Consider the following 27,631-nt stretch of genomic DNA (forward strand, 5'->3'; position numbering starts at 1 on the left):
TCCGACAGGCCGGGTTGATTCGGGAGTTGTGCACTTCCCTCACCCACGGATGAGACGGAGCCCCAGACTCACAACCTGGGTGTAGCCACCAGCTGCCGACGTTCAACCATTTGGGTCGCATTCGCACACCCTGTCCAGGCCCCATGGGCACTAGGTTTCTTCCAAATCATTCAAAAAGACCCACACAGCTCGCTCACCCCAGGGAGGAGTCCCGGACGCCGGGCACCTTAAAAGAAGCTTTGCACGCGATGTGGACAGTTGTGCATTATTTACTCCCTTGTTGCACTGACATTGCACCTTTTCTCCTCTAGGTAGGAACCCAAATGGCTAACTAAGTTCTCCCCCTCACGGTCTTGTCTTCGCAACAACAACCCTGTGGGGTAGGTTGGGCTGAGAGTCTGTGACCGGCCCAAAGTCACCCAGTTGGCCCCATGGCCGAGCGGGGACTGGAAGCTGGTTTTCAGACGGAGTGGAGAAACGGAGCACCTGAAGGACCAACTGTTAACATTAAGAGGACGTGGGTTTGTCTGCGAATTATTGGTGGAATGAACATAGCCAGAGGAGCTTTGGTTTGCCGGGACCAGGCATGAAGAAGGGCCCTTGTGGCAGAGAAAGTAGCCCAGAGTCCTCGCGCACCGGGCGGACTTTCCAGCGCATGGAGCGCTCTCCACCTCGCTTAGCATTCCAGCAGATTCCCGGCCTGCCTCCGGTCCACTTGTGCAGTTGTCGCTTTGGCTCTTCAGCATTCCACAACCACTTCCCACCCGAACGTCAGAAGTTTTCCGGTGCCGTCTCCTGCCCCCACGCGGGCTCAGCGGGTTGCAAAGCGCCAGCTTCAATCGGAGCGGGGCGTGGGCGGGCTGGTGATGGGAGCGAAGGGGTGGATTTCTGCTCCCTCGAGGATACCCCCATGCCATGAAGCTGACAGGTTTGCCCCTTCCATCCCTCCGGCTGATGCAGAGAGACCGGGAAAGGCTGAAGTAGATGGGGATGCACCAATCCGCCCCAGTCCTGTGCACAGAAGATACTTTCTGGGCTGCATTTCCCAAGGGGAGTTTAAAAGTGTGCCCCCCCCAAAAAAAAGTGTGGGGGGGGCTACCCGGAGACGCACACACTCTCAATAGGTCAATGTGAGAAAAGTCTATTACCGCAAAATTTTGTTTTCGTAAAGCACACCGACCAACGTAATAACTGAAGGCAAGTGTTCTCTTGCTGATATTTTCTTGCTCTAAAAAAAATTAAGCTGAACTAATTAACAAAGCTAATCAAAGCCAGGATTTGAGGTCAGTGCCCAGGGCCTTATTCTTGGACCCCAACAGCTCCTTAAACATACCTGCATCAGGGACTCCCCCAGACGAATTTTGCATTATGGAACAAAACGTTATTTTATTAGGCCAATGCTGGGCGTGTATATATTACGGTCCCATAAGCTGTTGAATCTATATTGGGTATCTGTGTTCCCGTACGGGGCAAAATTGAATTGCCCCGTTATGGCCGCAAGGCGCACCCCTGCCCCAGGAGGTTGCTTTGTGAACTCTGCAAGCTATTTTATTGTTCCAAAGCCCCACAGAGTTGTGGGTCACCTCAGAAGGCTCCTCAGCATTGCCAACACTCTCCTCACTGGCCTTTGAGATCACACTTCTCCATGCAAGCCTCTCGGTGCCTTCCTTGTGCTGATCAGTGGTCACACCCCCAGAAAGCACCAGTTTGACCGGGCTATTTGCCACAACCGTGGGGGTTCATTTTGCTATAAAAAGTAATCCGCATCCTACATTCCAATGTGTTCAGTGCAGCTTATTAAAAACTCCCCTGCCTAGTTTCGTGTGTGTGTGTGTGTGTGGACTAGTAACTTGAGCAGACACATTAGCACATCTGTTTAACATTCCAGATATCCAGCATATGCGTTTGGTTCTCTTCCTTTAAGGAGCTCTCCTGGTTGACCCCACGGAAGGAAAGATTTCATTCCGACCCCGTATCACAGATGTAGGCACGCAAATTGGGATTCTGAACCCCATGAGCCTCAGGCTCTGTGAGTCATAGTCAGGGATCATGGGAACTGTGATCCAAACTCTTTGAAGGGCACCAACTGAAGCATGTCTATGTTTCCAAATGAGAGAAGCAGAAAGAAAAACTGAGTGGGACAAAGAACGTGTCTGCTTGCATAAAAATCAAACATTTCAAAGTAGCTCCAGGTTAAAAGTTAGAGGAGAAAGGAAGGCATCTTGGTGGGTTTTTGCGGGAGAGAAGATTTTCAAAGTCTTGGGGGACTGGGTGCGATGGCTCCCCCCACCTGGCTAACTCATGGGTCTCACTTGCGGTTTCAGGGCAGAGCCAAATTCAAAATTAGAATGAAATGGCGCTAGATCCCTCCAGCAATGACAAAGGGACCAGCTGGCACAGCTGATGGTCAGGCATGATGGGTCTTTCAGTCCAGCGCAGCAGGAGCTCAACCCCTGCTCAGGACGGTTGAATTCGGGAGTGAGCGAGCTGGCTTTTTCCACCTTGGAAACCTCCAGGTTTTGAGCTTCCGAGGTGCCACCTCTGGCACATTTAGACACAGAAAATCCCACCGCTCCCCTGCCAAGTTGCTGGGTTTTTGTCTGAGCAGGACTGTGCTATCACCACTAAAGGAACAGAAGGAAGAGGTACGTGGTGCTAATTCCCTTTGCCAAAGAGTAGAGAGTCTCTTGCCCGGGCCCCCGATCTGTCTCCTTTCCCACCCCTGTCATCCCATGCTCCCAAAAGCTTTATGCTGCCTTCTTGGGGCAGAGAACTTTCCATGTGGTGCCCTGACGCTCTGTGGACACGGGCCATGCAAGGGTCGTTCAAAGGATAACCGGGCCGGCAGGCTTTCCCAAAAATGCCACCATGGTCACCGATGAGAGCAGACACCTCCCCCCGCTGCTTTTCCCACTCATGGAAATTTTCAAGGGGCATGCTTGGAGTGGGCGCAAGACCCTTACAAAGAAAGTTGCCAACAGCTGGGAATGTAGAGCTCAGAAACAGGGCAGGGAAGGGTGGGCCAGACGGAGTGGGGAGAAAGTGGGGAGAGAGACCCTTCCCATCACCTTGGAGCCCAACAAGGCCAGCCCATGAACCTGGGAGGGTGCCTCATTTGCGTCTCAAACACAGCCTTCGTGCAAGGAGCAGTACTAATGGAGAGAGAGGACAACACGGAGGGAGAAAGGAGGCCCTCTCAGATGCCGTCAGTGCACGGATGTTGCAAGGGACAAGGCCTGGAAGGAAGGCCCAGGCGGAGGGTGCGGGAGCCTGAGAAAACAGTGGCTTCCTGGTACTGCTTCAGCCCTCACGGCGTCTTCCCTTTATTCCTTCATCCCCCAAACCAGAAAGCTAACTCTGGAGTACAGGAGGTTCTGGTCCCCGGTTTGGGTTTAGGCCAGTCCTGACAGGATGAAGGATGTGAGGATGAAGACGGTCCGGATACTTCAATTGGTTCAAAACGGAGCTGCCAAATTGCTGATGGGGACCGGTCATTATTCTCACATAACGCTGGTCCTCTGCCAGCGCCACTGGCTCCCAATTGAAGTCCGGGCCCAAATCAAGGTGCTGGAATTAACCTGTAAAGCCCTGAACGGCTTGGGACCGGGATACCTGAAGGACGGCCTCCTTCCTTATACGCCCTCACACCCCCTAAGATCTGCAGGAGAGGCCCTGCTCCGGGAACCTCCCCGAAGGAGGTAAAGAGGGTGTCTACCTGGACGAGGGCGTTCCTGTGGTGGCCCCCAGACTCTGGAATGCGCTCCCCAGAGAGGCCCACCTGGTGCCAACTTAATATTCCTTTCAGCTCCAGGTGAAAACCTTTTTCTTTACCTGCCATTTCAAGAATTAGAAATTTTAATCGGTTTTAATGCCTCCAGTCGCTTTTTGACTTTGATTTTGACTTTTTGCTGGTATTATGTTCTTGTTTTTTATGGCTGTTGTTGTTATCAATTGCGACAGCTTTTGTAAGCCTTCCTGGGACTTTTTTTCATATAGGATGGGATATCAATATTTTAAATAAGTAAATAAATGCGGAGAAGCCAGAGGTTTGTGTAAGCAGCTTTGGCTTCCTCGTTGGGACAAAGGCAGGATAAAATTCGAACGATCCCTTGGTATTTGTCCTACATAGTTGTCCAACGAAGAAGTGTGCATAATGAAGAAAAGCCCACTGCAAGCCTGCATGTCTTTGTGGAGAGAGCCTACACAACTCCATTATAGCCGCGGAAATTGCTTGCACAAGAATGTGCACGTCTGGCGAAATCGTGTGCAAAGATATGAGAAGACACACACCCAACGATGAATGAGAATTAGTGGGCAGAGTTTTTAAAGCGCTGCCACATAATGCAGAAGCAGGATAGAGCGAATTTCGGAGGCAGGGAGAGGAATTGCTCTGGGGAACCGCTCCAAAACTGGTTTCCATTCATTCCTCATTTTTACTGTGGCCCTGATCCCAATCAGCCCCTACCAGTGCGTGAGTTTAGCACAATTGCACACATGCCAAATGGGAGAGGCACATTGATTTCTCCAGCATCACGTCTATGTTGAAAATTCATCGGCAAAGCTATGACTGGAAGTCATATTTACGTACAAATGGGAGAAACAGGTAAGAACTTGGGCTCTGAGGGGGGACATGGAGATTTTAATTTCAGTTTTTAAGAGAAAGAATTTCACTCAGCCACCTGCCATATCACACAAAAGATCATTTCGCACCATAGGAAGGCCGAGAGCGGTTGGCCAAAAGACGTAAGTTGATTGCAAAGGAAGGCAAGATAAATTTATATCTGCGTGAGTTCGGTTGAAAGGCTTTGATGTTGAAAATTAACACACAAAACACACAGAAAACACACTTTTCCCATCAAAATCTACCAAGAGGTTGCTTTTTTGTGGAGTTGGGAAGTCTGAACAAAAAGTCAACTTTTAATGAGCGAAAACGGGGGCAGCCGGCCGGGTGGCTCCTGCCCGAACATCGGAGAAGCCCTGCAGGATCCAACCGGGGCATCTCCTCCAGGTCCAAACAGAGCGATCCACGGCTCCAAAGGGAAGCAGACAGGTAGAACACCGCTGCCCATGATCCCCAGCTGAGAAGTTGCTTGCCCTGATCCAACACAAGAGACCTCGTTGCGGCAGGCTTCGCAGAGAAAGAAAGCCTCTCGACAATGCGATGATTTGAGTATCAGACGCAGGCCTGGGGCTTCAAAATTAGTGCTAATTAACAATGGTGCCACTCGTTCGTACGCGTGAACGCTTCCCCCACTGCACCTCTGCCTCACGATGTCGAGCAGGTCTGGTGCGACGACGTGGATTGCAGGGGAGAAACTGGCCAGCGGGGAGGTTCTCCACCCTCTGGACACACAGAACCCCCTCCCCAAAATCCGCCCCCCACTTGGCACGTCCCTTCCTGTTTCCCTGGACCAGCTCCAGAGAGCACTTTTGAGTACTTAGCTCAGCCTCACAGTGAGCGCATGATGCGGTGGCCGGCATAATGGACGGATTTCACTGGGGGGAGAGGTCTGAACCCCAAGAACCCTCAACCCGCACAGACTCAACCCGTCAGCTGCACTGCTGCGTGGGGGCTCTCTCTTTTTCCCACGACCCCCAATTTTGCTTCCCAGAGTCATGCGTGTCCACTGATACCAGCAAACCGTGGAACAGGAGTTTGCTGTTCCATGGCTTAATTGGCATCCCAAGGATGGGGTGGCGAGGGGGGGAAGCTGGCAAGGGGTTTGGCTGTAAGAGTTTGGGTTCAGCTGCAACTCATATGCCTCGGGAAGAAGAAATCTCTCCTGCAACTGAAAATCTAGAAAGCATTTTCCAGGCCTGGCTGCAAATATACTGAAGAATCTATTTACTTGCAATGACTTGGATGAGAAATTCATCAGCTTGTTTTGCTTCCCGGCACAATCCTAAAATGGCATACATAGATATAAATTTGTATATGCAGGTTTTATGCAAATCTTCTCCTCTGGGCCCAGATCCTGAGATGTTTCACTGCCTCATAAGTTGAGCGTAAAGGAAACAAGCAGCGATGTTGCCCCTGAGGACTGAATTGCCAGCAGCGGGGGGGGGGGGGGGGGGGACACCACTGACTTGCCTCGCGCAAAGTGTGCGCGTGTGTGTTTGTGCGGGGCAGTCCTTTCTCCGTGGCTGTCTTGCCACGGCTCACTTGGGCTCTGAGGGAAAACAGAGGCACATGGGCCCTCAAATTCGCTGCTGCCCTGCTTCTCTACCCCAACAACAGCTATCCTGGCGACCGATGCATTCACCAAGTTGAGCAGGAAGGTGTGGACTAGAGGACCTCGGGGGGTCCCTTCCACAGCAGCGATTAAGGGATTTCAGCCTCTCTCCCCACCTCGTTAGCAACCTTCCAAAAGCTGCTAATGTCCTTCTTTTTCAGGAAGGCACTTCAAATCTAATTTTAACTTGTTGCAAGTTTCCTCTTTTCCCCTTTCTAGTATTTCGTTTAGTATTCATTTAGTATTTAAAATGTTTCTTTTCTGCCGCTGCTTTGGGGTTTAAATGTTTGGTGGTTTTGTTTCAAACTGTAAGGACTTTTTTTCCTCCCTTTTCATGGTGACCTTGTTGATTACTGTTGTGAGCTGCACTGAGCTCCCCGGAGGAAAGGTGAGGCATGCGTATTTCAAAGTTTTAGACAGTGCTGGGGAAAAGTGACGGGGAGCACGGAAACACCCCCTCGGTGCCCTTTGTATCTTCCGAGAAGCATCCGAGCGCTGAAGCAAACAGGGCTGGCTCACTTGAACCAAACAGCAGAATGACTCTACTGCAGGGGAGAGCGACCAGATGTGTTGGACTACAACACCCATCTTCCCCGGCCATTGGCCAAGGCACTGATGAGAACCAACGCCCCATAGCAAGAAGCCCCTTTGCAGGTAGGGTGATCACAGCCTTCAGTGCGATGCACGGAGCAGTCCTCACAAAACCAAAAGCATTTCTGGGTGCAGAGATGTGGCCACCCGCCCCTTCAGATTTCCCCTGCCGGGGGCACTGATGAGAACCAAAGCCCCCTGAAGCTCCATGGCCCCCACACCACATGTGCAAACCCCCGGCCTTCTCCATCAAGGCAGGAGCCGCAGGCGACCCCAGGTGAGGACTGTTTTCCCATGCGATGCCTGGAAAAGCACAATCTGCCCGAACGGACTGGCCCGCCCATCGCTCTCCGGGGCATTTGTGTCGCTCGGAAAGGAGCGATGCCAGCGTCTGGGGTCACCTTCAGATGACAGCCACCGTGGCCAAGCATGCTGAGCACTGGATGGGGACATGCAAGGTCCATGTTCCAGTCCCCACTTCGCTGGGTAATTTGGGGCCACCCACAGACTCGTACCTAACCTGGCAGGGCTGATGTTGTGAGCATAAAACGGAGAGGGGGAGACCCTCAGAAGCCATGCTAAGCTCCTCGCAGGAGGAAGAAAGGCAAGACAGACGTGTGACGCCATAGTAAGGATGCGGTCATTTCTGGAAATGGCAACCGTTTTGGGAAGAGGTCAAAGGTCAACTCTCTGGATCATTCACTTGCCCCTCTCAAAAAGGCTACGGGAGCAAAGGGTCCATTCCACACACCTCCATCCTGCAGCTCCCACCTGTAGCTCCAAACACGCGCGTCCTGCATGGCGACTCCGAGGCTCATTAAGTGATAATTAGCTCTCTAACGGCAGGAGGCGCTTGAGCGGCACCGCTGCATCAACAAGATGGGAACTGTTGTGTGTTTGCACATGTGTGTTGCAGGGTACAGTTTTTTTAAAAAAAAATCTTTGAATATTGCTGAGAAAATCTCAGGAACAATGAGCGTTCTCAGTTGTGCAGGCCACTGATATAATCCCCCCGCTCGGTCTCACACCGGAGCTCCTTCCCCCCACTCCAGAATTTCCTTGCTTTTCCAGCAATGGCTGCCTAAATTCTTGGTTCCTAATTCAGGTGTGAATGCAGGTCAGCTGTGTGGCGGCGAGTTTGGGGTGGGGTGGGGGGCTCAGGAGGGCCAGGTTCAGTCCCTGCTTGGTCACAGAGTTCCTGTCCTTCAGTAACCTAAGACCAATCACAGATTCTCAGCCTAATCTACCCCGCAGGGGTGTTCTGAGGAGAAAAGGGAGAACAGGTTCCTGTAAACTGTTTTGAGAGCCATGTATGGCTGTTGAAAAAGCAGCAAATAAATACATCTGTTGTTGTTGTTAGTCGCGAAGTTGCGTCCGACCCATTGCGACCCCATGGAGAACAATAAATGCGTGCATATATACATAAATAAGAGGATCTTGTCCACCCCTTGGGCTCCTAGGATGAAAGGTGGAAGAGGAAGCGAGACACGAGGGGCCCACCTGGTTACAAGTAGTCACACACATGTGGGGGTGAGGGAAATACCTCAATCATTTTGCCAACATCCCCCCGCTGCTTTTCAGAATCCGTCTTTGAGCGGCCGAATCCACCAATCCTGCACTGGCTTAGGGCTTCCCAGACTGTCTGAAAAGAAGGTGTGTGGGCTTTCTTATTCGCATCTTTATTAAACCTAATTTTCTTTCTCAGCGGGTATGCCCCTGATAGTAATTCAAGGAAAGAAGAAACCCAGTCACCCAAAATCCATAAGCCTTGTGTGTGAGGAAGGAAGGAAGGAAGGAAGGAAGGAAGGAAGGAAGGAAGGAAGGGGCAAACACTATTAATCAGATAGGAGCAAGACAAGGTACACATTCAAAGTCCACCTGAGAATGCAAAGTCCACCTGAAATTATTATATTGGAGTGGCTACTGTTTCCCTTTTGTGGCCCAGCTGCCACAAGCACATTCTGCCCACTCAGCCTTCCGGCACATGCAGGGGCAAAATAGGGGTGGGGGGCAGCCTGCCCCAAACAGCTTGGCTGCGATCCTGCCGAGAGAGGGTGCCAGGCTCAGTGGCCTCAGCACCGAGCAGGCTCAGGACCCCTGCCTGCCGCCCCCACCCCTGCCCACCTGCTGCAGACCCTGGCCTCCCCACCCACCCACCCACCCACCAGCCCAGCCCTTCCCCGCTTCCCCACCTCCAGCAGCCTGTCCCGTCCCCCGGAGCCCACCCTTGCACTTGCCCTCACTGTGGTCAAGGTGAAATCCACCCTGGAAACCTTGCCCCAGAGGGTCTGGAATACAAATCCCAGCGTTCTCAACCAGCACCCATTCTCCTGGGGGCAGCAGGTTCAAACGGGGAAGGCTGGCCTGCGCCCCTGGTTCCAGAGGTCAAAGGGGAAAGCAGCTGCCCTCCTGCACGAGGCTCACGATGTGTCCACCTGGAGCCGGGTCCCCATGTGGCCAAATGGCCAGCACCCCATGGAGGTGCGCCATCTTTGCACACCACGGTCCAATGCAGCAGACAGACCACTTTTGGGGGGGGGGGATAATTCAAGCGTCCTCCCCAAATTTACAGCGTCGTATCTGACCATTTGGGAGGAGGAGGAATCCCAAGGATGCCGGGTGGGCTCTCCTGGGGCTGAGAAAGGCAAAAAAGCGAACGAGGGGTGGGAGGAGGAGGAGGCCCACTATAAATTTTCTTTGTGAGACGCGCATTGCAAACTCTCATCTCCGAGCGCCCGCTTGCACACGGACAGATCCAGGCACCACGGCTGCTTGCGCCAGGCTCCCTCCGAGCGCTCTCCCCGGGGACCGTGTGCGTCGGCAGCTGCAACCCAAACGGGGCTTCAGCACTGAGCAGGGCACCTCCACAGTGACAGAAAGCGCCCCCGTCCACACAACGCGCAACGGCTGGCCCAGGCGGGTTCTCCCACAGACTCACGGCCACGGACAAGCCCGAGGTTTGATCGCGCTGAAGAATGAGCCGCGTCGGCAAAACGAGCGACTCTCTCAGGAGTCTGTGGGCAGCCGCGATATTTTATTTGCGCCGACGAAACAGCAGAGCTTCCATGCTCCCTAAGAGCTGCAGGACGCTGGCTTGATCTTCGAGGTACAAAGTCTGTATTTGGCCGCGGTCTTACAGCAAGAGTTGTAGATGGCCGACTCAAGCTGCAGATTTTACCTGGAGACAGAGATGCGGAAACCCAATTTGAAACCCAATCCCTTTTTCCCTGGGGTTCCCCCCGCCCCTTTTCCCAGGGCCTCCACAAGTGAAACCTACTTCCGAGTAACTCTGTATTATGGTAACAGAATGTGGCTTCGCTTGATACTACACAGTTGTATGGAGAGCTGCCAGGACAAAGAGACACCCAGGGGACGATCAAATCCAGCCATTACCTGGATCTGTTTCTAGGCTTTAGTGAAAACACAGACGTTCTTGCTTAGGGAGCAAACAAGGAAAATGAGAAACAAGGCAGGAAAGGGGGAGCCAATGGAAACCCCCTCTGGGTAGCACTGCCTAGTAGCTGGAGGGAAATGCTGCTTTTCGAGGGCTGCATTCAAAATTCTAGTGGTGGAAAGTTACCTTCCTCCAGTGTTAGGTTTTGTGAAACAGTTGTCCAAAAAGCTGAAATCACATGTACAAACACCCCCCAAGTCTGGTCTCAAGAATCAAGTTCACATCCTTGAAATGTGTTTTCACTGGACTGAATTTAGTGAAATCGGCCTTCCTCCAAGGCTGACAGAAAAATTCCAGCATCTGTGCAATAAGGTCAAACCCACAAAGTCCCAATGCTCAGACCAGCTCTGCCTTAGGGAGGGTCTTGCCCCCCAGAGAGATCCTCCGGGCGCTGTCACTTTACTCTTCTCGGCGCCAGGCCAAAAACCTTTTATCCTCCCAGTGTTTTAAGATTTGATTGTTTTAACTGGGGTTTTATTGCTGGTTGGAAATTTTATTAGGATGCTGCATTTTAATTTATTTTAATATGGGCTTTATTGTCAGAAATTGATTAGGAGGCTGTGTTTTATTTTTCTGTCTTATTGTTAAACCGTCCTGAGACCACAGTAAGGGATGGCCGAGAAAAGTTTTAAATAAATAAATGCCGGAGCGGGGGGAGAATGACATTTTCCCTAATTCCCCCCACAAATGGACAGGATAAGCCTGCACAAGTAATTTGCACAGCACCCAGTCAATGCTGAAGATTGGGAAATTTAAAAATATCACGAACAGAATCTTTCAAAAATTGCTATGCGTAACTGCAGCAAAATTGGGTGTGGGATGCAACCCAGAGGATGTTCTGTTGTTGTTCTTGTCACCTGTTATCAGGTTCTTGGTGACCCAGTGAACGTATGCCCTCTGTAAGGTCCTCCTTGGCCACCCTGCTCCAGCTCCTGCAAATAATTATAAATATATAAGTATATAAATATAGGCTCTGGAATGCGCTCGCCAGAGAGGTTCACCTGGTGCCGACTTTATATTCCTTTCGGCGCCAGGTGAAAACCTTTTTATTTACCTGCTATTTTAAGGACTAGGAATTTTAATTGGTTTTTAATACAGTCACATTTTATTGTTGTTGCTATTATGTTTTTGTTGTTAATTTGTTCCTATTTGTTGCTTTGTTTATTGATTGTTATAGTTCTTGTAACCGTCCTGGGACAATTTTTGTATAGGATGGGATATAAATATTTTAAACAAACAAACAAACAGGAAATTCTGCCTCTATTGTTGTAATCCACCCAGGGAGCCGTGTGGCTCATCGGAGCGGGCTAGAAATCAAATAATAAAATAAAATATAGTGGGGTGGGGGGTGAGAAGGAAAAAGTGAAATCTGGCCCTGCCTTGGGTATTCTCTTAGAAGATCCTTCAGGGCACATCTGGAACTACACGGCAGCTTTTTCCAGGCTGCAGAAAGGCCCGGACCAAAGGCAGTTTGTTCATCAGAAAGGCCATGCTGGATTGCATCCAATCCAGCACATGGTGGGGAACCCTTGAGCGTCACACACTGTGGCGTCCAACAGTGGGTTGCACTGCAAGAACACCAAGCATCCATGTGCGCTAGAGGCAGACAGTTTGTCTTTGCTACGCCCTGGGGACGGAGTCGAACCGGGCAGTAGGAAAGCGAGAAAAAGCGCCATTCCTGCAACTCGCACTACTGACTCTAACGAGGCCTCCCAAAAGTCAAGGGATGAGAAACTGTGGGCTGTATTCTATTGCAGTGTGTGCACTACGGGTTTTTGAACATCTAAAATTAACCTGAAACACCTAGAAATGCTCATTCTGGAGTGCAGTGCAGGCTCCGAGATTATTTTTAGGAGCCCAAAAGCCCTACTGCTCAGGCAGGCACTGTTTTAAGAAGGGTAATTTCTTTTAAAATCGTGTTCCACCATTCAATGGTTTTTAAGGTTTGTGCATTATAACCGTTTATGCTATATTTTATTACATTTTCAGTCTCTGATTTTGCATATCGTTGGAACCTGCCCAGAGAGCTCCAGTGACTGAGTGGTGTAGAAATGGCATTCCCGCAAGCACTACAGATTCAGGGCCGTGTGCTGCAGGGCATAAGCTGGCGTTCCTGACCACAAATATTACCACATAATGGGGTTTTGGAGAGCAGCAGCCTCCTAGACAATCTGTTTCCTTCTGCCACGAATAAGGTTCCACTTCCTTGTAAGAAGACTTTTAGTAGGCATTTTCAAAGTACCGGAAAGCTGCATAGGGGAAAGGGTCCACCCCCCAGCTTCAGAGGCTGGTGGCAGAAGTTTTGAGATGCCGCTGCATTTCAAATGTTGCCTTCTCAGCCCTTACAGAAACTGTGCGGTTGAGGGGGCTGTGGTCAAACATCACCCCTAGTTTTCCATGCAAAGAAGCTTTTCCCGCTTCGTCTACAGTTCTGTGGGTTGAGCGCAGACACGGGCCAACTGTTTTCTAAAATGGTTCCCAACCACTCTGGGGAAAACACGACTGACTGCAGGCTTCAGATATGGGGAGGGGGGTCCGCCTTGGTTTTTATCCAACCCCAGTTCGTGCTCGCTGCTTGTGCCGTGCGAACCCCAAAGCCAGCAGCTGGAGGTTCAAGCTAAAGGCCCCCATCGCACTGAAAGCATCTGAGCCTGCAGATTTGTTCCCGAGGACCAAAACTGTGCAGAATTCATTGTCCTTCCCAGGGAAAGACTCGTTCTGGGCTTCTTCAAGTCAGCAATCTAATTTCAGGAGAGGAGTTTTGTGGGTGTAATTGTTAAGCTACAAAGAAGTCAGTGATGTGGCAGCTAGCTTGGATCTTTCTCGATCTACCCTTGGGTTACAGGAAAATTAAGCCGTCATCCGTCCTTTGGGGACATCATTCTGCGTTCGCTAGGATTGGTGCCAAAGCCCAGAAAAAATATTTTGCATATGTAGCCAGGCATATTACTATTATTAGAAATAATTCTATACCTATAATATAGTTTATATATAGCATTGCAATAGACAGACTTCAGTGCGTTTTTATATACTTCATTTAAGTGCTGTTATAGTTCTTGCCTTTTGTAAGCAGTCTAGAAAGCTGTCTTAGATATAAGACAGGATAAAAATGTTTTAAATAAATAAACAAAGGTAAGAAAATTGCAACTTTTTTCTTTTCTTTTTTGCTTGTTCTGGTTTGGGCTTTAATTTCAAGTTAAAATGAAAACTTGAAATTAGGATGAAAAATAAATTTTAAAGAATCAGTGTTACAATGGATCATGTGCCTGCTGATGGGAGTGGCAGCACCATCTCAGACAGGTTTACTCAGGAGTAAGTCCCCATGTGGGCAGAGAGATTTGCTCCTGTCTAACCATGCATGGAACTGAACTCTAACTACAACTTGGAATGGGTAAAAGAGGGTAAGATTCACTAAGGTTTTCCAAACCATATCGTCTGTCTTTCTCTGGTGCCGATTTCTGGTTTGTGATTGCTGGTTGCTCTGTGCAGAAAGGAAAACAGCACAAATCAACCAGCGCACAAACATGGAATCAGCAATTTCTCCAGGTTTTCACAGCTCCTCCAATTCACACAATTCTCTGACCTATACTAACTAAAGAAGAACTTTCAGTCTCCAGCAGTGCTGTGCAAAAATTCAGTAATATGTGCAAAATCATACTGGGGAAGTTGCTCATATCAGATGCATGCACACATCCAGCAGCCTGGACATATTTTACAATGTCAGTTGAGGTGTGAAAAGGTCTAGTTCACATCGCTAGAGAGCAATAGTGCAAATCATAACCCCAGACTGAGACAAAAGCAAGGAGATGGTGATAAATGTAGAAACATCTGCAGATGCTCAGAACGTTGCTCCATCTACCCCAATGTTGTCAGCACTGGCTGGCAGCTATAGCTCACCAGCATCCTCTCCCAAACCTGACTGGGGAAATCAAGCCAAGGTCCTTCTGCCGGCAAAGCAAAGACTCCACCAGGAAGCAACAGCCAAAGGCAAACACAAGTGCACAATACAATCCCCCCAAAATACACTTCTCACCTTAATCCCCAAAGAACAAAAGAAAAATAGGATATAAGCTCTTGGAGTTTTCTTTGTTTTTAATTCCAAGCCTGAGAGCAAAGAAGGGCTGAAAATTTGCTCCACCAAATGAATCACTTTCTAGCACATGGGAAAAGACCGGAATGAAAACTGGGGTGTCGGAAATTTTCTTGCACTCCTTTGGAAGACGACATGGGCGGATTGACGCGCATGGAAATCTCTTTTGCAATTGCGTGGAGTCCACTGTTAAATGTGCTGAACTCCCTCAAGGCTCACACGCACACGCCGGCAATTACAATCACCCCGGAGCTGCAACTCAGCTGTAACCTGGCATTGCCAACTAAATGCCAAAAGCCCATGCGTGTTGGGCAGAGGGTCAAACGGAAGAAACAAAGGACTCACACGGCCAGGGCGGCTCAAAGTCAGGACAAAAGCGAGACCCACACGGCCGCAAGCCACGACACAGAGACAGAAAAACCACGGTCGTCACAAGGGCCGTGGGAGTCCAGCTAGAAATCGAGTCGGTTATACAGAGGGCAAACAGGCCAAGGAGGTCGACTGAGAAGAGTTTGAAAGCATTGAAATTATCCATATGGGGAGAGAGGAAGCTCAAACGCGCAGACACGCAGGTGGAAAACACGGAAGGGCACCTGCGTGCCTTCCAACTCTCCCCCAAAGTCCACATCTTCCGTTCCAGCTTTGGCCTTCACCAGGGTCCTGATTCACCGTGCCAGCAAGGCATGCGTGCACCATTTGTGGAAGCTAGCTTTTGCCTGTCACCACATGGCACCCTCTCTCCATGAAAGCGTTCCGGGCACCATCCGTGGGCCCTTCCACCACCAACAGCAACAATCCCCTTCCAACATTTTACCACCTCAGCTCTCCATCTGCCTGACTTCTCAGTTTCAGCGCTGAAGTTTCAAGCTGGAGGTGATGAGCAGAGACAGTCCAGATGTTCTGGGTGGTCCTCAAAGTGCCTCTGGTCAGCAATGCCCAAATGACCAGGTGGAAGATACCCGGTTGCCTCTCCCTCTTGTACGCACTTTGGAGCAGAGAATTGTATGTACTGGCAGTATTGCTGCCAAGCTTTCTATGCCCCCAAAGTGTCCCACACTTCATGTGGGAGGTGGACGACCCCTCGCTCACCCATTAACAGAATGCTTGTTTTGTATAGATCACATATTTCCATGTACTTCCAAAACATTTTTGTACCATCGTTTGATATTCACAGGTGTGTGTGTATTCATACCTATAGCATCTTCAGCACGTACGTCAGATCTTTCAATGAAATACTCAAGATAGCAGCCCAAACAAACAATATCAAAATGTGGGCATATTTCATAATATAAATGAAATGCAGATTCCTGTGTGGATACATTTCTTATATGTGATGCATTTCTAAACTCAGACTCCTATACCCAGACATATAGATTCCTACAGATTAAATTGTGTGTGTGTGTGTGTGTGTGTATGCATATTACAGCTGGGGATGACAAGACTGTGATATAAGATAGAGGGTGAGGTGGATCCATTTCCTCGTGTGTAGAGATCTCCCTTTTTGTGCAGCTACAGACTAAACCGTTTATTCAGGCTGATTGCTAAATTGGCACATCGTCTGGTTTGCGTATTGCACTGAAATGACAGTGTTCTTCTTCCCCTATTGTAAAGCAACCTGACAGGTATGCAAAATATCAGGCAAGGGCTGGTCATTCTGAAATTTGGGACAGGTGGGTTTGCAGGCTGGGCCGGCGGCTCAGTGCACACAACACTTTGTTTTCCACAACCACCTTGAAGTCAAAAAAAAAAAAGAGCTCAGAGAGCTTTGGGAGAAGGTAGAGGAGCAGGCACCCTGAGAAGGGCTCAGCTTTCCTCCAGACTTCCCTGATCATGTAACTGCATTTCCTAGAAAAGTCACACACCTTTCTCCAAGAAATGGAACTTCTTTGCATCTCCCACTCCTTGATTATATGGTCTACCTACCTCAAGATTTGACAGTTTGAGAAAAGTAGGCAGGCCAAAGGGGCATTCAAAGAGCAGGGCAGAAATGATGCATTCTTGAGCAAATACACTTCTTTAAATGGCACAGAATAGCATTCCAAAACCATGGCCATGTCTTGCAAAAGAGGTGAAAGAAGGGGTATGTTTGAGGGGTGAAAAATTCCCAGCTCCAAAAGATTTCCAGAAGTGCCCGAGTTCTGCTTTAGTCAAGAGGAAAGACTGCCACACAAGAGCTGGGAAAAATATTTCTCTTGAGGACGGGCAGAACACATGGCGCTACCATGATAGGGTGGACATAATTCTGCCATCAAAAATGACCCTTTTCTAAGGACCCTGTGGAAAAGAGGAGACCGTGGGGAGAGAAAAAGCTTTTTTTACGTATGTGGAAGAACTGACGTTCGGCAAATTTCCAAAAGGCAAACAATAAGCGTGGGGGCCATTCTGCAAAAGTTTGTGTTGAATTCCCCTTTGTGTTGAAGGGAGGAGGTTTGAGCAACACCAGCAAGAACCCACTTGGACGTCAACCCAAAGCATGCTCCATCACAGCCTGCCATTCCCACTGGATCAACGCAAAGATCTGCAAGACAACCAGGGCGCTTGATGCGCCACAGGGGGTGCTGGACGCCCATTTTAGCAGGTCATATAATTTTGCCCAGTCCCTACGACAGTTTCCTGCACTCACGCGGCTGAGTTTCCGTCTACCGAGGAGCAACGACCGCCTTATATCCCTCCACATGCAATATGGGGAGAAAGGGATGGTGAATTTCTCCAGGGAGAAATAACTGGTGGAATTCTCAGCAGTTAACCTAAAAAGCTGTGATTTTTGAAAGCAGGAATGCTGAAAGATGGATTTGCCACTGTAGAACACACAGAGGTCTCCTTCAAAGCCATAACCTTTTTGTCCGAAGCGATTCAGAGACTGGACTTAGATGTTTGCTTTGCCAATACAGGATACATCCAGCTCTTCAAAATGGGGTCTGGCCAGCAATGATGTTCTCTCCCTCTCCCCCTTTTTCACACCATCACAATGTCTGCTGACTCCTCCAGTTAACTTTCATAACTTTCAGATATGAAAAATTAGGAAACAGGCTCAGAGGGTAAGCTGGGACCAAAAGCAGCGCAACGCAAAGCACCGAACAAGATGCCTTCAACACCTGCCCCCCCACCCGTTTCTCTCCCCACATGTGCGATGCATCCAACTGGTGTTGCTTACAGAAAGACCCTTCTCTTATCCAGGCAGTTCCATAACTCACACCCAAAAATTGGCATTTCCCCCCAGGGCAATTCCAGTACTGTCCACCTTTCTAAGAGCTTCCAGAAACATTTTATGGCTGGGGAAACAGAAGTCCGCAAGGGACAGCCCCACCGAACAAAGTTGTTTTTCTTTTTCTAAAGGAGAGCGGGGGGGGGGGAACGATAATAAAAAAAAATTGGAGGAAAGAAGCACTCATGTGGCTAAATACAGGCCAGGGGGCCAGAGGAAAATAGAATAATGGAATGTACATGTACTGCCAATTGAGAGAGAAAATAGACAATCATTTACCCATCTCTCTCTTTCTCTCTCTTTCCTTCTACAGACAGAGAGAGAAAGAGAGAGCTAAATGTGGCAGCTTTTTCAGGAATTACATTTGGTGGCAGGAAAACTGTCATTCTACGATCACCTGGAAACTGCCCATTACACCGTTCCAGGTAGCGTGAAGGGAGAGAAACAAATCTTGGTTGTCGTTACTTTGGAAATGATTTATCCCATCACGCTAGCACGAAAAACTGGGATTTGCTCGGGTTTCTAACAGAATCATAACCCTTCCTCAGAATGGGGTCATTCTTAAATCTCCAGTTTTCCTCTCCCTCCTTCTCTTGCAGACCCCTGTGCAGCTACCTCGGCAAAAGGAGATGTTTTACCCACCCCAAATTATATGCCACTTCTCCAAATCACCCTGGATACTTTCAGTCCGAATCTCCTCTACATATTGCTTGATTCTCCTGTGATTTTGTGTTCAGCAAACTGGACCGTTATCAGCCGTTGGGGTGAACACAACTAGCCCAGTGGGAATTATCCCGAAAGTCACGGATTCTGTGCAGCCTTCTGAAATGCTCATGACATGAACAGATTCAGATAAAATAGATGGAGGAAGCACTGCCCTTCCCGAAAATAGATCTATGAAATTCTGCAAAAAATGCTTTGGAACCATTTGAAAAACTCTAGATAATTTCCAGGGTCTTTTCAATGGGAAAGCACATTTAATGTCACAAGAAATAAAAGCAAAGGATTATATCAGACTTTCTCCATCACAGGTTGAGTGAGGCGTGTTCCATCAGGCCAATTTTGCCCATGGTTGCCTAAGTACCCAGAGTTTTAGGTGGTTGTGTTTGTGATACTCTCTGAATTTACCAATATGTTGTGGCAAACCAATATGGCGGAGGTGGGCAGAAAGCCGCTTGGAATCAACTCAGAGATGGAGGGATTTAGCGCAGATCTGTACACGTTTTGGATTCCCAGAATTTAAAAACAGAGAAAGTGCACGCATGCACACAAACACACACACTCCACCACTGCCCCTCCTAAATGAGGTACAAGGCACTGGGGAAAACTGGAGTCATTTTTTTGTGCAAAAGCATCTCATTACAAGCTCAAGTTCCAGTGCTAAAAGCTGATTTGTGTGCTAAGAAGCACTCTCTTCTGTTCTTCTTCAGCTCGGTTTCCTGAGCTGCCAGTTTTCACCTGGCTCTAGTTTGGGGACCTCGGGGTTCTAGCGAAAAAGACTGTTGATGCAGCAAACCCAAGGACCGCCTGCCCAGCAAGGTGGAAATCTTTCCTCGGCGCATGGAACGCAATATGGCGGCCATTGTTACAAGACTGAAATTTCCCAGTGTTGGAGGAGCTCAGCTTTTTATTCAAGCTCCTTTTGGCTTTCCGGACTCCGAATAAATACGCATCCTCCCCACGCACACCCCCTTCGTTTAAGCACACTCTTGCTTGCGTCTAACCTTTCCCTCCCGCCGATATTTCAATCAACAGCCTACACAGAAGCGTATTTAATAAACATGTCTCAACGTCCTCCAGACCCATGGCTACTACATAAAACACTACGACGGGTCGAAGATATCAAGAATGCCTGCGGGGGATCAAAATTACATTTGGAAGGGCGCAGGTTCCCATGTCTCAATTTACAATTGATTTTTAATTTAGGTAGAGCGATTGAGAAGGGCCCACCCCTCTGACCAAGCGTCAAATGTGCCACAAGATGGAAATATTGGCTTCCAGAGGGAAGAATTTTTAAAAAAAATGGAAAGGGGGAGAGCAAAAGAAACAGATAGATAAATATACACAAGCGCATGCACACACACGAAATTCCTGGAGCTTAGATCTTGAATTTTTCCATCTCTCCCCAAAAGAGAGAAACAGTTGCACCAAGCAATTGCATCTATGAAATATATACCACTCCGAAATTATCAGTAGATGCTGAATACTGGTCCGCAGCGTGTTTATGCCCAGCACCAAAATCCCCAAGCAACTGGCCAGGTGTAAATTCTATCTGGTTTTAATGGAAAACCTTCCTTGTCTTTTGGCCACCATTACAATTTTTCCCCCGATACTGAAAACCATCCAGGAGGTTGACACGCTGCAACATGAAAAAGATAGGTTACTCGGTTTTATTTGGGGGTGGGAAAATTATTACTACCACCCTCCACATTATATCCCAATGTATTCTGAAAGTTTTTGCATGGGTCATATCTTTGGAAGTCCGTTACAGCAAACCTTCGCCCACGTAATTTTAATCAAAATGGGCATGACTTCTTCCAACAAATGCACCAAAAGGCAAAGCTGTGTGTAGGTTTGTGCTATTGTTAAGCCTGCGTCCAAACTGCTCTAACTCCCAGACCCCAAATAATACATGTATATTAGGTGAACACCTGCCACAGAAGACCTTGTCTGCCATAAATGCCACGGATTCAAAAATGGCACGCACTGACTCTTGTTTTTTCAGTACAAAAATTCACACTAAAATATTGCACTCCCCAAGATGGGATGTGTCTGTACAAAATAGCTTACCAGCTAGACACAGTACAAGAACTTGCCAAAAATAATGTCTGTTTGTTCTGTTTTTCATTAGTGTTTTAAAGTTCTCTATTTCTATTTTTATCTGAAGATGCCCCTGTGCCCACATGCCAAATGTCCGATTGGCTTGGAGAGGGAAGGGTTAAGACGGTGACCCAAATTTTCTTAGAAGACACACCCCAGGCCTTTAAGAAGTGGCTGATGGGGGGACGATTCTTTTCTCCAAAGCAATGGTGGAGAGATGGAAAACAGCCACCAAAAACTAGGACTGGCATTTGCTCCACACCACCTCAGAACCATAATCACAATCCTAAATTTGAAAAACACAAAACAGAACCAGATTTATTGTGTTTGCAAGACTGACAAACTGGCTGCCGGTTCGGATCAATACCATAATGGCAAACTTCAAAGCTCCATATCAGTTGTAGCTTGCGTTTTGGGGTGGGGAGTTTTTGTGCAACGGTGGCAGTTGAAGAAAATGGACAGAAATTGTGACAAAACTAGGGAATGTGGGGGGGGGAGGTAACCAATGTGGAGTCAGCCCACCCCTCCATGTGTAATACGATTTCTATGGGCAACATCGGCTGAGGACCCCAAAGATGGGATGACCCCAAATTCTTCTGCAGCTACATGAAGGAACAATTATTTAGAAAAACGAATGGCCATCTTTGGGACCGGGAGGGGGGGGATTCAAGAGCAAGGCACCCCTTAAAAGTGAACGATTTCCCGGAAAAACATCAAAATCTTTCATGATGTCATTCCATGAGGCAAATCTACCACAAAAAGGGCTGTTCAGAAGTCTACACGTTGTGAGGCCTATGTACACTTGTGAATTTCCTCTTGTGGAACCTCACACAGACGCCCGCATTGAAAAAAAGGTCACAAATTTCCCCTGAAAATCTAAAACATTTCGTCTCGGGAATGAAGCCCCTCTTTCATCGTGACAGGAAATGGGTGATTGCGAGAAAGAGGGAGTCATTTTTATTCAAGGTTCCCCTCAGAGCTCTTGAATGGGGAGATGGAGGGGGAGATGGTCTTGGCGGGTTGTCCATCCGTCCATACGTGCGAAAGGATAGCTTTTTGTGAGTGAGAGCTCTCCCTTCCCCTCTGCTACAGGGCCTCTGCACAATTCAGACACCACAAAGGTTCGCTCCTGCATCCACATACAGAGGACTGTTTCTTCCTGTCTTTTTGTTTAAACGCCCCCCTCCCCATCAGCAGGTAGCACAAGCAAGCCACCAAAACCAACAACTCGCATAGGAATGCTTCATGCCCGGGAATCCATCAGAAACTTGCCCTCACAAATAGCACTGGATGGGCCTTCCGCAAAGGCCAATCGCTGGAACTTTTCTGGAATGTATCGATTTGACTACACTTTTATCCTGCCCAATAACCAAACCTCTCTCTCTCCCCCTCAAAAAAGGCAACATAAAAGCACATGTAGTCATATATAAATTCACAGAGTGCCACTAAAAGCACTGGCCCGTTTTCACACCTTGGGGATCTGCATTCCACATATATTTACAGCTTCACTAAAAATGCAAACGAGGCATTAGATGTTCCCAGGATTTGAGAGATCGACACGACTGAAATCCTGAAGCTCTGCATGGCAATCAGAGCAACAACAGTGATTAGAGCTAAGAAACGAGAACAATTCGATACAGAGGAGAGTCATTTTTGTTCCTCTTTGATTTAAGGATGATGGAGAGACAGAGACAAGGAACATTTCCATTTTAATATTCTTCGTAACATTTAAGAGAAGCCTGTTATTTTGGGCAGGGGTCCCGTCCGTCAAGAGGAATCACTATTTTGGGTCTCATCCAAGATCCTGTTAATACTTCAGAAAATCTGTTACATGCTCTTGAAGAAAGAGAGAAGCTGTTTCCAGAACCTTATCATCACGCTGGATAGAGCAAGAATAAGATCTTTCTTAAAAAGAAAGCCAAAGCACAAAATCATAAAATGGCACCAACTCTATTTCATGCTACAAGAATGAGGCGACATTTCTAATCAGGTCACCACAAATGGCTGAAGTCCAAACTGGGGCAGGAAAAATTCAGGATGTAAAGAAACTTGGACTGACCTGAACGTCACATGCACAAGAAGCCTCAACATCCCCATGGGAAAAGAGTCAGAAAGGAAGAACCCCCAAAATGTATGACCCCCGACCCCTTCCCATTGACTAGGAAATCTTCAGACGCCATGATTGAATTTGCAAACATTCGCCACTCCAAGACACAATAGTTATCCAGGCTGTTTACTGTACAGTTTTCAACAAGCAAGCTTAAACCATCCCTTGGGACCACAGTTACAACCCTACCCATTCACCAATAACAAACTTTCTTTCCCTTCAAAGTCACCTAAAGAATTAGGCCACCTAGAAGAAATGGCTCTCATCAGTTTGGTCCAGCCGGAAAAAATGACAAAGAAACAAGTCCATCACCATCTCCATCCAGCATGGGAAAGAGAGAGAGTGAGCAAGAGAGAGAGCGAGAGAGAGAGATGAACTGGTGTTTTAATTTGACAAGATGCAAGTCCTTAAGTGACACGTAATTGATTTTACACTCTGCAATGCTTCGGAAAATTGTTATAATTTTGTTCTTCTTGGCTGCACCGACTTACAACTTCCTAGAATTGGCTTCTGGATGGATGATTCTTTTTTTATGCTTTTTTCTATTATTTAGTTGGAGCTGCCCAATCGAAAACAGCTGTTCAGAAAAAATCTCTCCCCCTCCCAGACTCACACACTATCAGCACAAGGGTGGCATTCTGGGTGTTGGGAAGGGGAGAGGTGGAAAAAGAGGTTGTTTCGCAAATGAAACTTATCCAACTTAGCCTTAAATTAGGAGTGGAAATGAGATGCAAATAACACTCACACGCCAAATACACCCGTCCTAGTCTCCACGACCAGATGTCTTATTTGCGGGATTCCCTAACATTTGACATTTAAAATAATAACCAAACAAAAAACAAAACAAAAAAAAACCCCAGGCCAGATATAAAGCAAACCTCCCCCCACAACTTTAAAAAAGAAAGTTTGAGAAATTTCCATTTCTTAAAGAAACCATAACAGTTTGCAAAAGGGATTCCAGTCTGGCACTTTGCAAGAATTTAATCGCAATATCAGAACTTGTATCTGTGCATGCCTATTATCTTCCCTTTCCTGTCACACGATGCACACACAGAGAAATTGAAATACAGTTCATTATACAGGGAAGTCAACTAAAGAGCCGGATGGATGGATGGACGGAAGGACAGATGTCTCACAAAGAGACAGCATCTTTCTCCTGGATTACATTTCCCCCCGTCACCCACTTCCCTCCTCTTTGGAGTGGAGTTATTTGGTTCTAAATATTTGCATAAGATAACCCTGACTTCTCCACAATTTTTGCAGCACAAGCTGCATGTTCCCCCTTGCTGCTTCCTCTGTGCCATGGACAGCCGTGCCGTGCTGTGGATCTTCTGACATAATCTTTGGGTGAAGTTGACAGCAAAACTTGTTTGAATTTTTAAAAAGCCGTCAAGCAGACCCATGTCCATGCACAACGGGGAAAAAGTCACCCACACAGCTGGGCGAAGGAGGACTCGGAAAGTCCAGCCCTTTCTCCAACGTCCTGCCGCCAACGTGCTACAGAGATATCTGGGTTTAATTCTCAGCCCCCTTGAGCGCAAGCCCCCAACCAACACACGCCTGAATCCTGGGGTTACCATATGGAAAAGACGCACAGAGTGTGAGCTCAGACCGTCTCGGCCTTACCTCGGGTTGCTCTTGTTCCAGTACACGGCATACCGATCCGATATCACTTTGCTATTGTCATCCGTCCACACAGCGACCCCCACAAGGGTTACAAGCAGAGCAGCCACCTCCAAATGCGGCATCGTACCCGGTGGTGGACACCCGCTCTCTCTCTCTCTCTCTCTCCGACTTCTTCCTCTCCTTCTTCTTCTCGGGCCCTCGAAGAGGATGCTGCTGTGTTTTTATTTTGCACAGCTTTGCTTTTTAGGAAGAAAACCAGCAAGTTGGTTTTTCTGTCTTTGTGCATCAGGTTTGCTTTGGTTTTGGCAACGGTTTCCTTGTGGGGTGGCAGTCGCCCCCTTAAGAGGCGACACTTCCCCGTCCCTTGTTCTTTCCTCTCTCTTGATGCAAAACCCAGACAACACACCCCCTTAATTTATGCAGCGGTGCAGGTTCCCCATAGATCTTCAGTCCTTCGAACCTTCTTGGAGATCACAGAATGACTCATGCTGGTGGATCACGTCTCTTGCAAAGCACCTCTCTCTGGGTGAGCAGAATTCGATTTCACAACCAGGAGGGGAAAATAATCTAACATACAGGAAGAGGTGCTTGTAGGTGATTCCCCCCCCCCCTTGCCCTAAAGGGAACACATCCCACAAAGTTTCTTCTCCCTTTTGCAAACTCTGAATAGGAAAGCACTGGTTCCACCTCCAGAAGGAAATTCCTTTAGTCCATGGGGTAATTATGATGATAAAATACACTTAAAACATGGGGGAAAGAAGCAGCAGCTATGCATGAGGCTCCAGAAAGAAAGTTGGGCAACTCGGAACATGTACCCCAGGATGTTACTCATGAGGAGGAAAAAAGGAGAGTGACAGAGAAGAAATGTAGAATCAGCAACCAAAGTTTAGGTTGATGCTTCTTCTCTAGGACTCTTCCATTCCTGATCATATAATTTACAGGCAGACAAACAAAATGCATTCAAAACAATTCCTGATTTCCACAAAAGAAACAAAAACAAAAGGTTTTTCAAAAGCTCCTTCTCCAAATTGCATCCAGTTGCTGGGAAACTGGATCTCCAACCGAGAGAGAAATTTCTTCCCCAAAAATAAAAAGTTTACCAAAAAAAAAAATAATAATAAGACCCCAAACATACATACGGAAGTTGTTCCAAGTTGTTTGGGCTCTGTTTTGAAGGTGCCTTGCGTTTCCTCTGTTTCTTCTTCTTTATTTTTTTTTTAATTTTTTGGTCCACTTTGATTCTAAGAGTTGTACTGGTGTCTTTCCCTATTTAAAGAAATCAGATAGATAGAAAGATAGAGAGATAGATGAATGAATGGAACGTGCATGGCTTTTACAAACTGGGATTCTGAAGAACAGCACAATAATTTTTGCAGTGAAATTGTTACCCAGTGCAAATAAGAACAAAAATTGCAACAGAGTTTTTGCTAGGTGGAGAAATAACAGAAAAAAACCCCCACTTTTATTCTTAGCCACTCTCCGGACAACCTTCTGCTTCTCTACACCATGCACCCGCTCCATGCAATCCAAGAAACTCTCCTTACAACTGGAAAGACAGAGCGGAGAGGAGAGGAGGCGGCTGCTGTATTGCAGGCAAAAAGGTGGAGGAGTGAGACGGAAAAGGGAGCAGGAAGGGAGTAGGGGAGGAATACCACCCTCCAAGAAATGCACACACACAGAAAAAGGAAGGTTATACTGAATGCTTCCCCCCTCCCCCCACCGCCCTCCCTCCCCATTTGGTGCATAGGTTTCTTATTTTAAAAGCATGCATTCGCAGTGTGATCCTGGAGAAAACCACGCGCCCACCTTTTCGTTCTTTCCTTTCCTGCTTTTTTTCCGGTTCTAAATTGCAAAAGAATAGAAGAGGGGGGAAGAAAGGGATGGGGAGATATATACATGTATCTATAGGGTGGATTTCTTTCTGTGGGTCTCCTAAACCCCTCCTTGCTGATCTCCTGCAAAGCTTTCTTTTACTGGGAACGGGAACGATCCGGGGGCTGCCTCGGAGGGCTCGCACCCAGCCTGGGTCCCCCGTTCCCCCACTGCTGAAATAGACACATCGCTACCACTTCGCTGGGTCACCCTAAAGTAACCGCCCCTCCCCTCTCCAGCTAGCAGGGGAGGAGCACAGCCTCCCCCCCCCCAAAACACTCAGGTTTGGTTGGCTGGTGGGGACGGCCCCGCCCCCTGCCATGCGGACCCTCCCCGGAGCCTTTAGTCAATTTCACATCTATTGGGAGGGGGAGGCTGAAGAAAGGGAGGGGTGGGCCGAAAGGGGGAGGGGAGGGGGCTTCAAAACAAATTCTTTGCAAGGGGCACTTTCGGGAAGCGGCTTTGCCTTGCGATGGAGGGGGGCTACCCTTTCCCACCCGCTCGGCTCCCTCGAGTCAAAGGCTTTTGCCGCCTGCTGCAAGAAAGGACGGAGGCGAGCAGGCGAGGGGAGCCCTCCAGCCCTCCCCCCAAGACCACAGACGCTGCAAAAAGGGGCCGAGCGTCTCCCCCCTTTTTCTGCCACCATAATTTCCTGCTCGCGGAGCAGGCTAGGCCTGGCCGGGACAAGAAGACTTGGTGTTAGCTTCCCTGCTCCCGATACCCTTAGGATCTTTGCGGGGCAATTCCTGCCTGCGTCTCCTTGGAAGTAAGCCCAGCTGAAGGCAACAGGCCTCGTCCCAAGTAGTGCCACCAGGGTTCAGGAAGGATCGTGCCCAAGACCCCTTTTAACTGCTAACTCTGCAAGCCTCCAGTGCCCCACAGTTACGCCGCGGCATTTGGGAGAGGACAGGCCAAGGAAAACACATTGTACGTAGAGAAAAAAGTGGGGAAAGCGATTCTCGAGGCATTTCCGCTTCAGAGCTGAGAGCGCCCCACATTTCACAACCCCCCTAAAAGGCAGGCTGGATTTATGAGGCTCTCCGGCTGAAACGGATGCTGGGTTCACCCAGAAAGGTTTGGGAGAAACGCGCTCGCCTTAAGTTCTGTTCTTTCTCAGACGTTTGCTTCCATGCCTTCTCCGGACCCTATTTGAGGTGGGTCCCAAACAGACCTCCAGGAATTCCAAGACTGTGGTCCCCATACAGGAAACCAGGAGCCACCCCCCCATCACAACCCGCCCCCCAGCCTCGCTTCCTTTCCCTGCCACGAATTGTTCACTGGTTTCCCCACTGCGGAGCAGACGGTTCCTCCTTGCAAAAGAGTCAGCTGAAATATTCTTAAAATATCTTGGTGTTCGCCTCCTCCCCTTTTGGCCGAGCCCATCCCTGGAATGCACCCCCCCCAAATGGAATTTGGGTTCAACATGCTTGCAGAAGATCAACAGGGATCTTTTCCTGGCTCCCAGTGAGGTTATGACACGGCTGGTATTGTCCTAGCCCCCAGCACATGGCCGCCAGGTGAAGAAGCCGGTGGCCACAGAGACTTGAAATGGGGGAGACCCTTTGAGGCAGAAGCAAAACCCAGCCCCTGAGCCACTTGTTCTACCAGCTACAAGAAATATGCCCCCCCCCCC

The 27,631-nt window shown here is 48.4% G+C and overlaps 1 protein-coding gene across 1 annotated transcript in view; it reads right to left on the reverse strand.

Moving 5' to 3' along the window:
• The window catches only part of EFNA2 (ephrin A2), a 152,699-nt gene extending 128,451 nt beyond the window's left edge, over positions 1 to 24,248 (reverse strand). Inside the window, exon 1 of the mRNA XM_044456014.1 lies at positions 24,127 to 24,248. Within this exon, the coding sequence (XP_044311949.1) occupies positions 24,127 to 24,248 (122 nt within the window). The remainder of the gene's footprint in view (positions 1 to 24,126) is intronic.
• Positions 24,249 to 27,631: the final 3,383 nt, after the last annotated feature.

This window comes from Varanus komodoensis, unplaced genomic scaffold (assembly GCF_004798865.1).
Source record: "Varanus komodoensis strain SLA01 unplaced genomic scaffold, ASM479886v1 scaffold80, whole genome shotgun sequence".
NCBI lineage: Eukaryota > Metazoa > Chordata > Lepidosauria > Squamata > Varanidae > Varanus > Varanus komodoensis.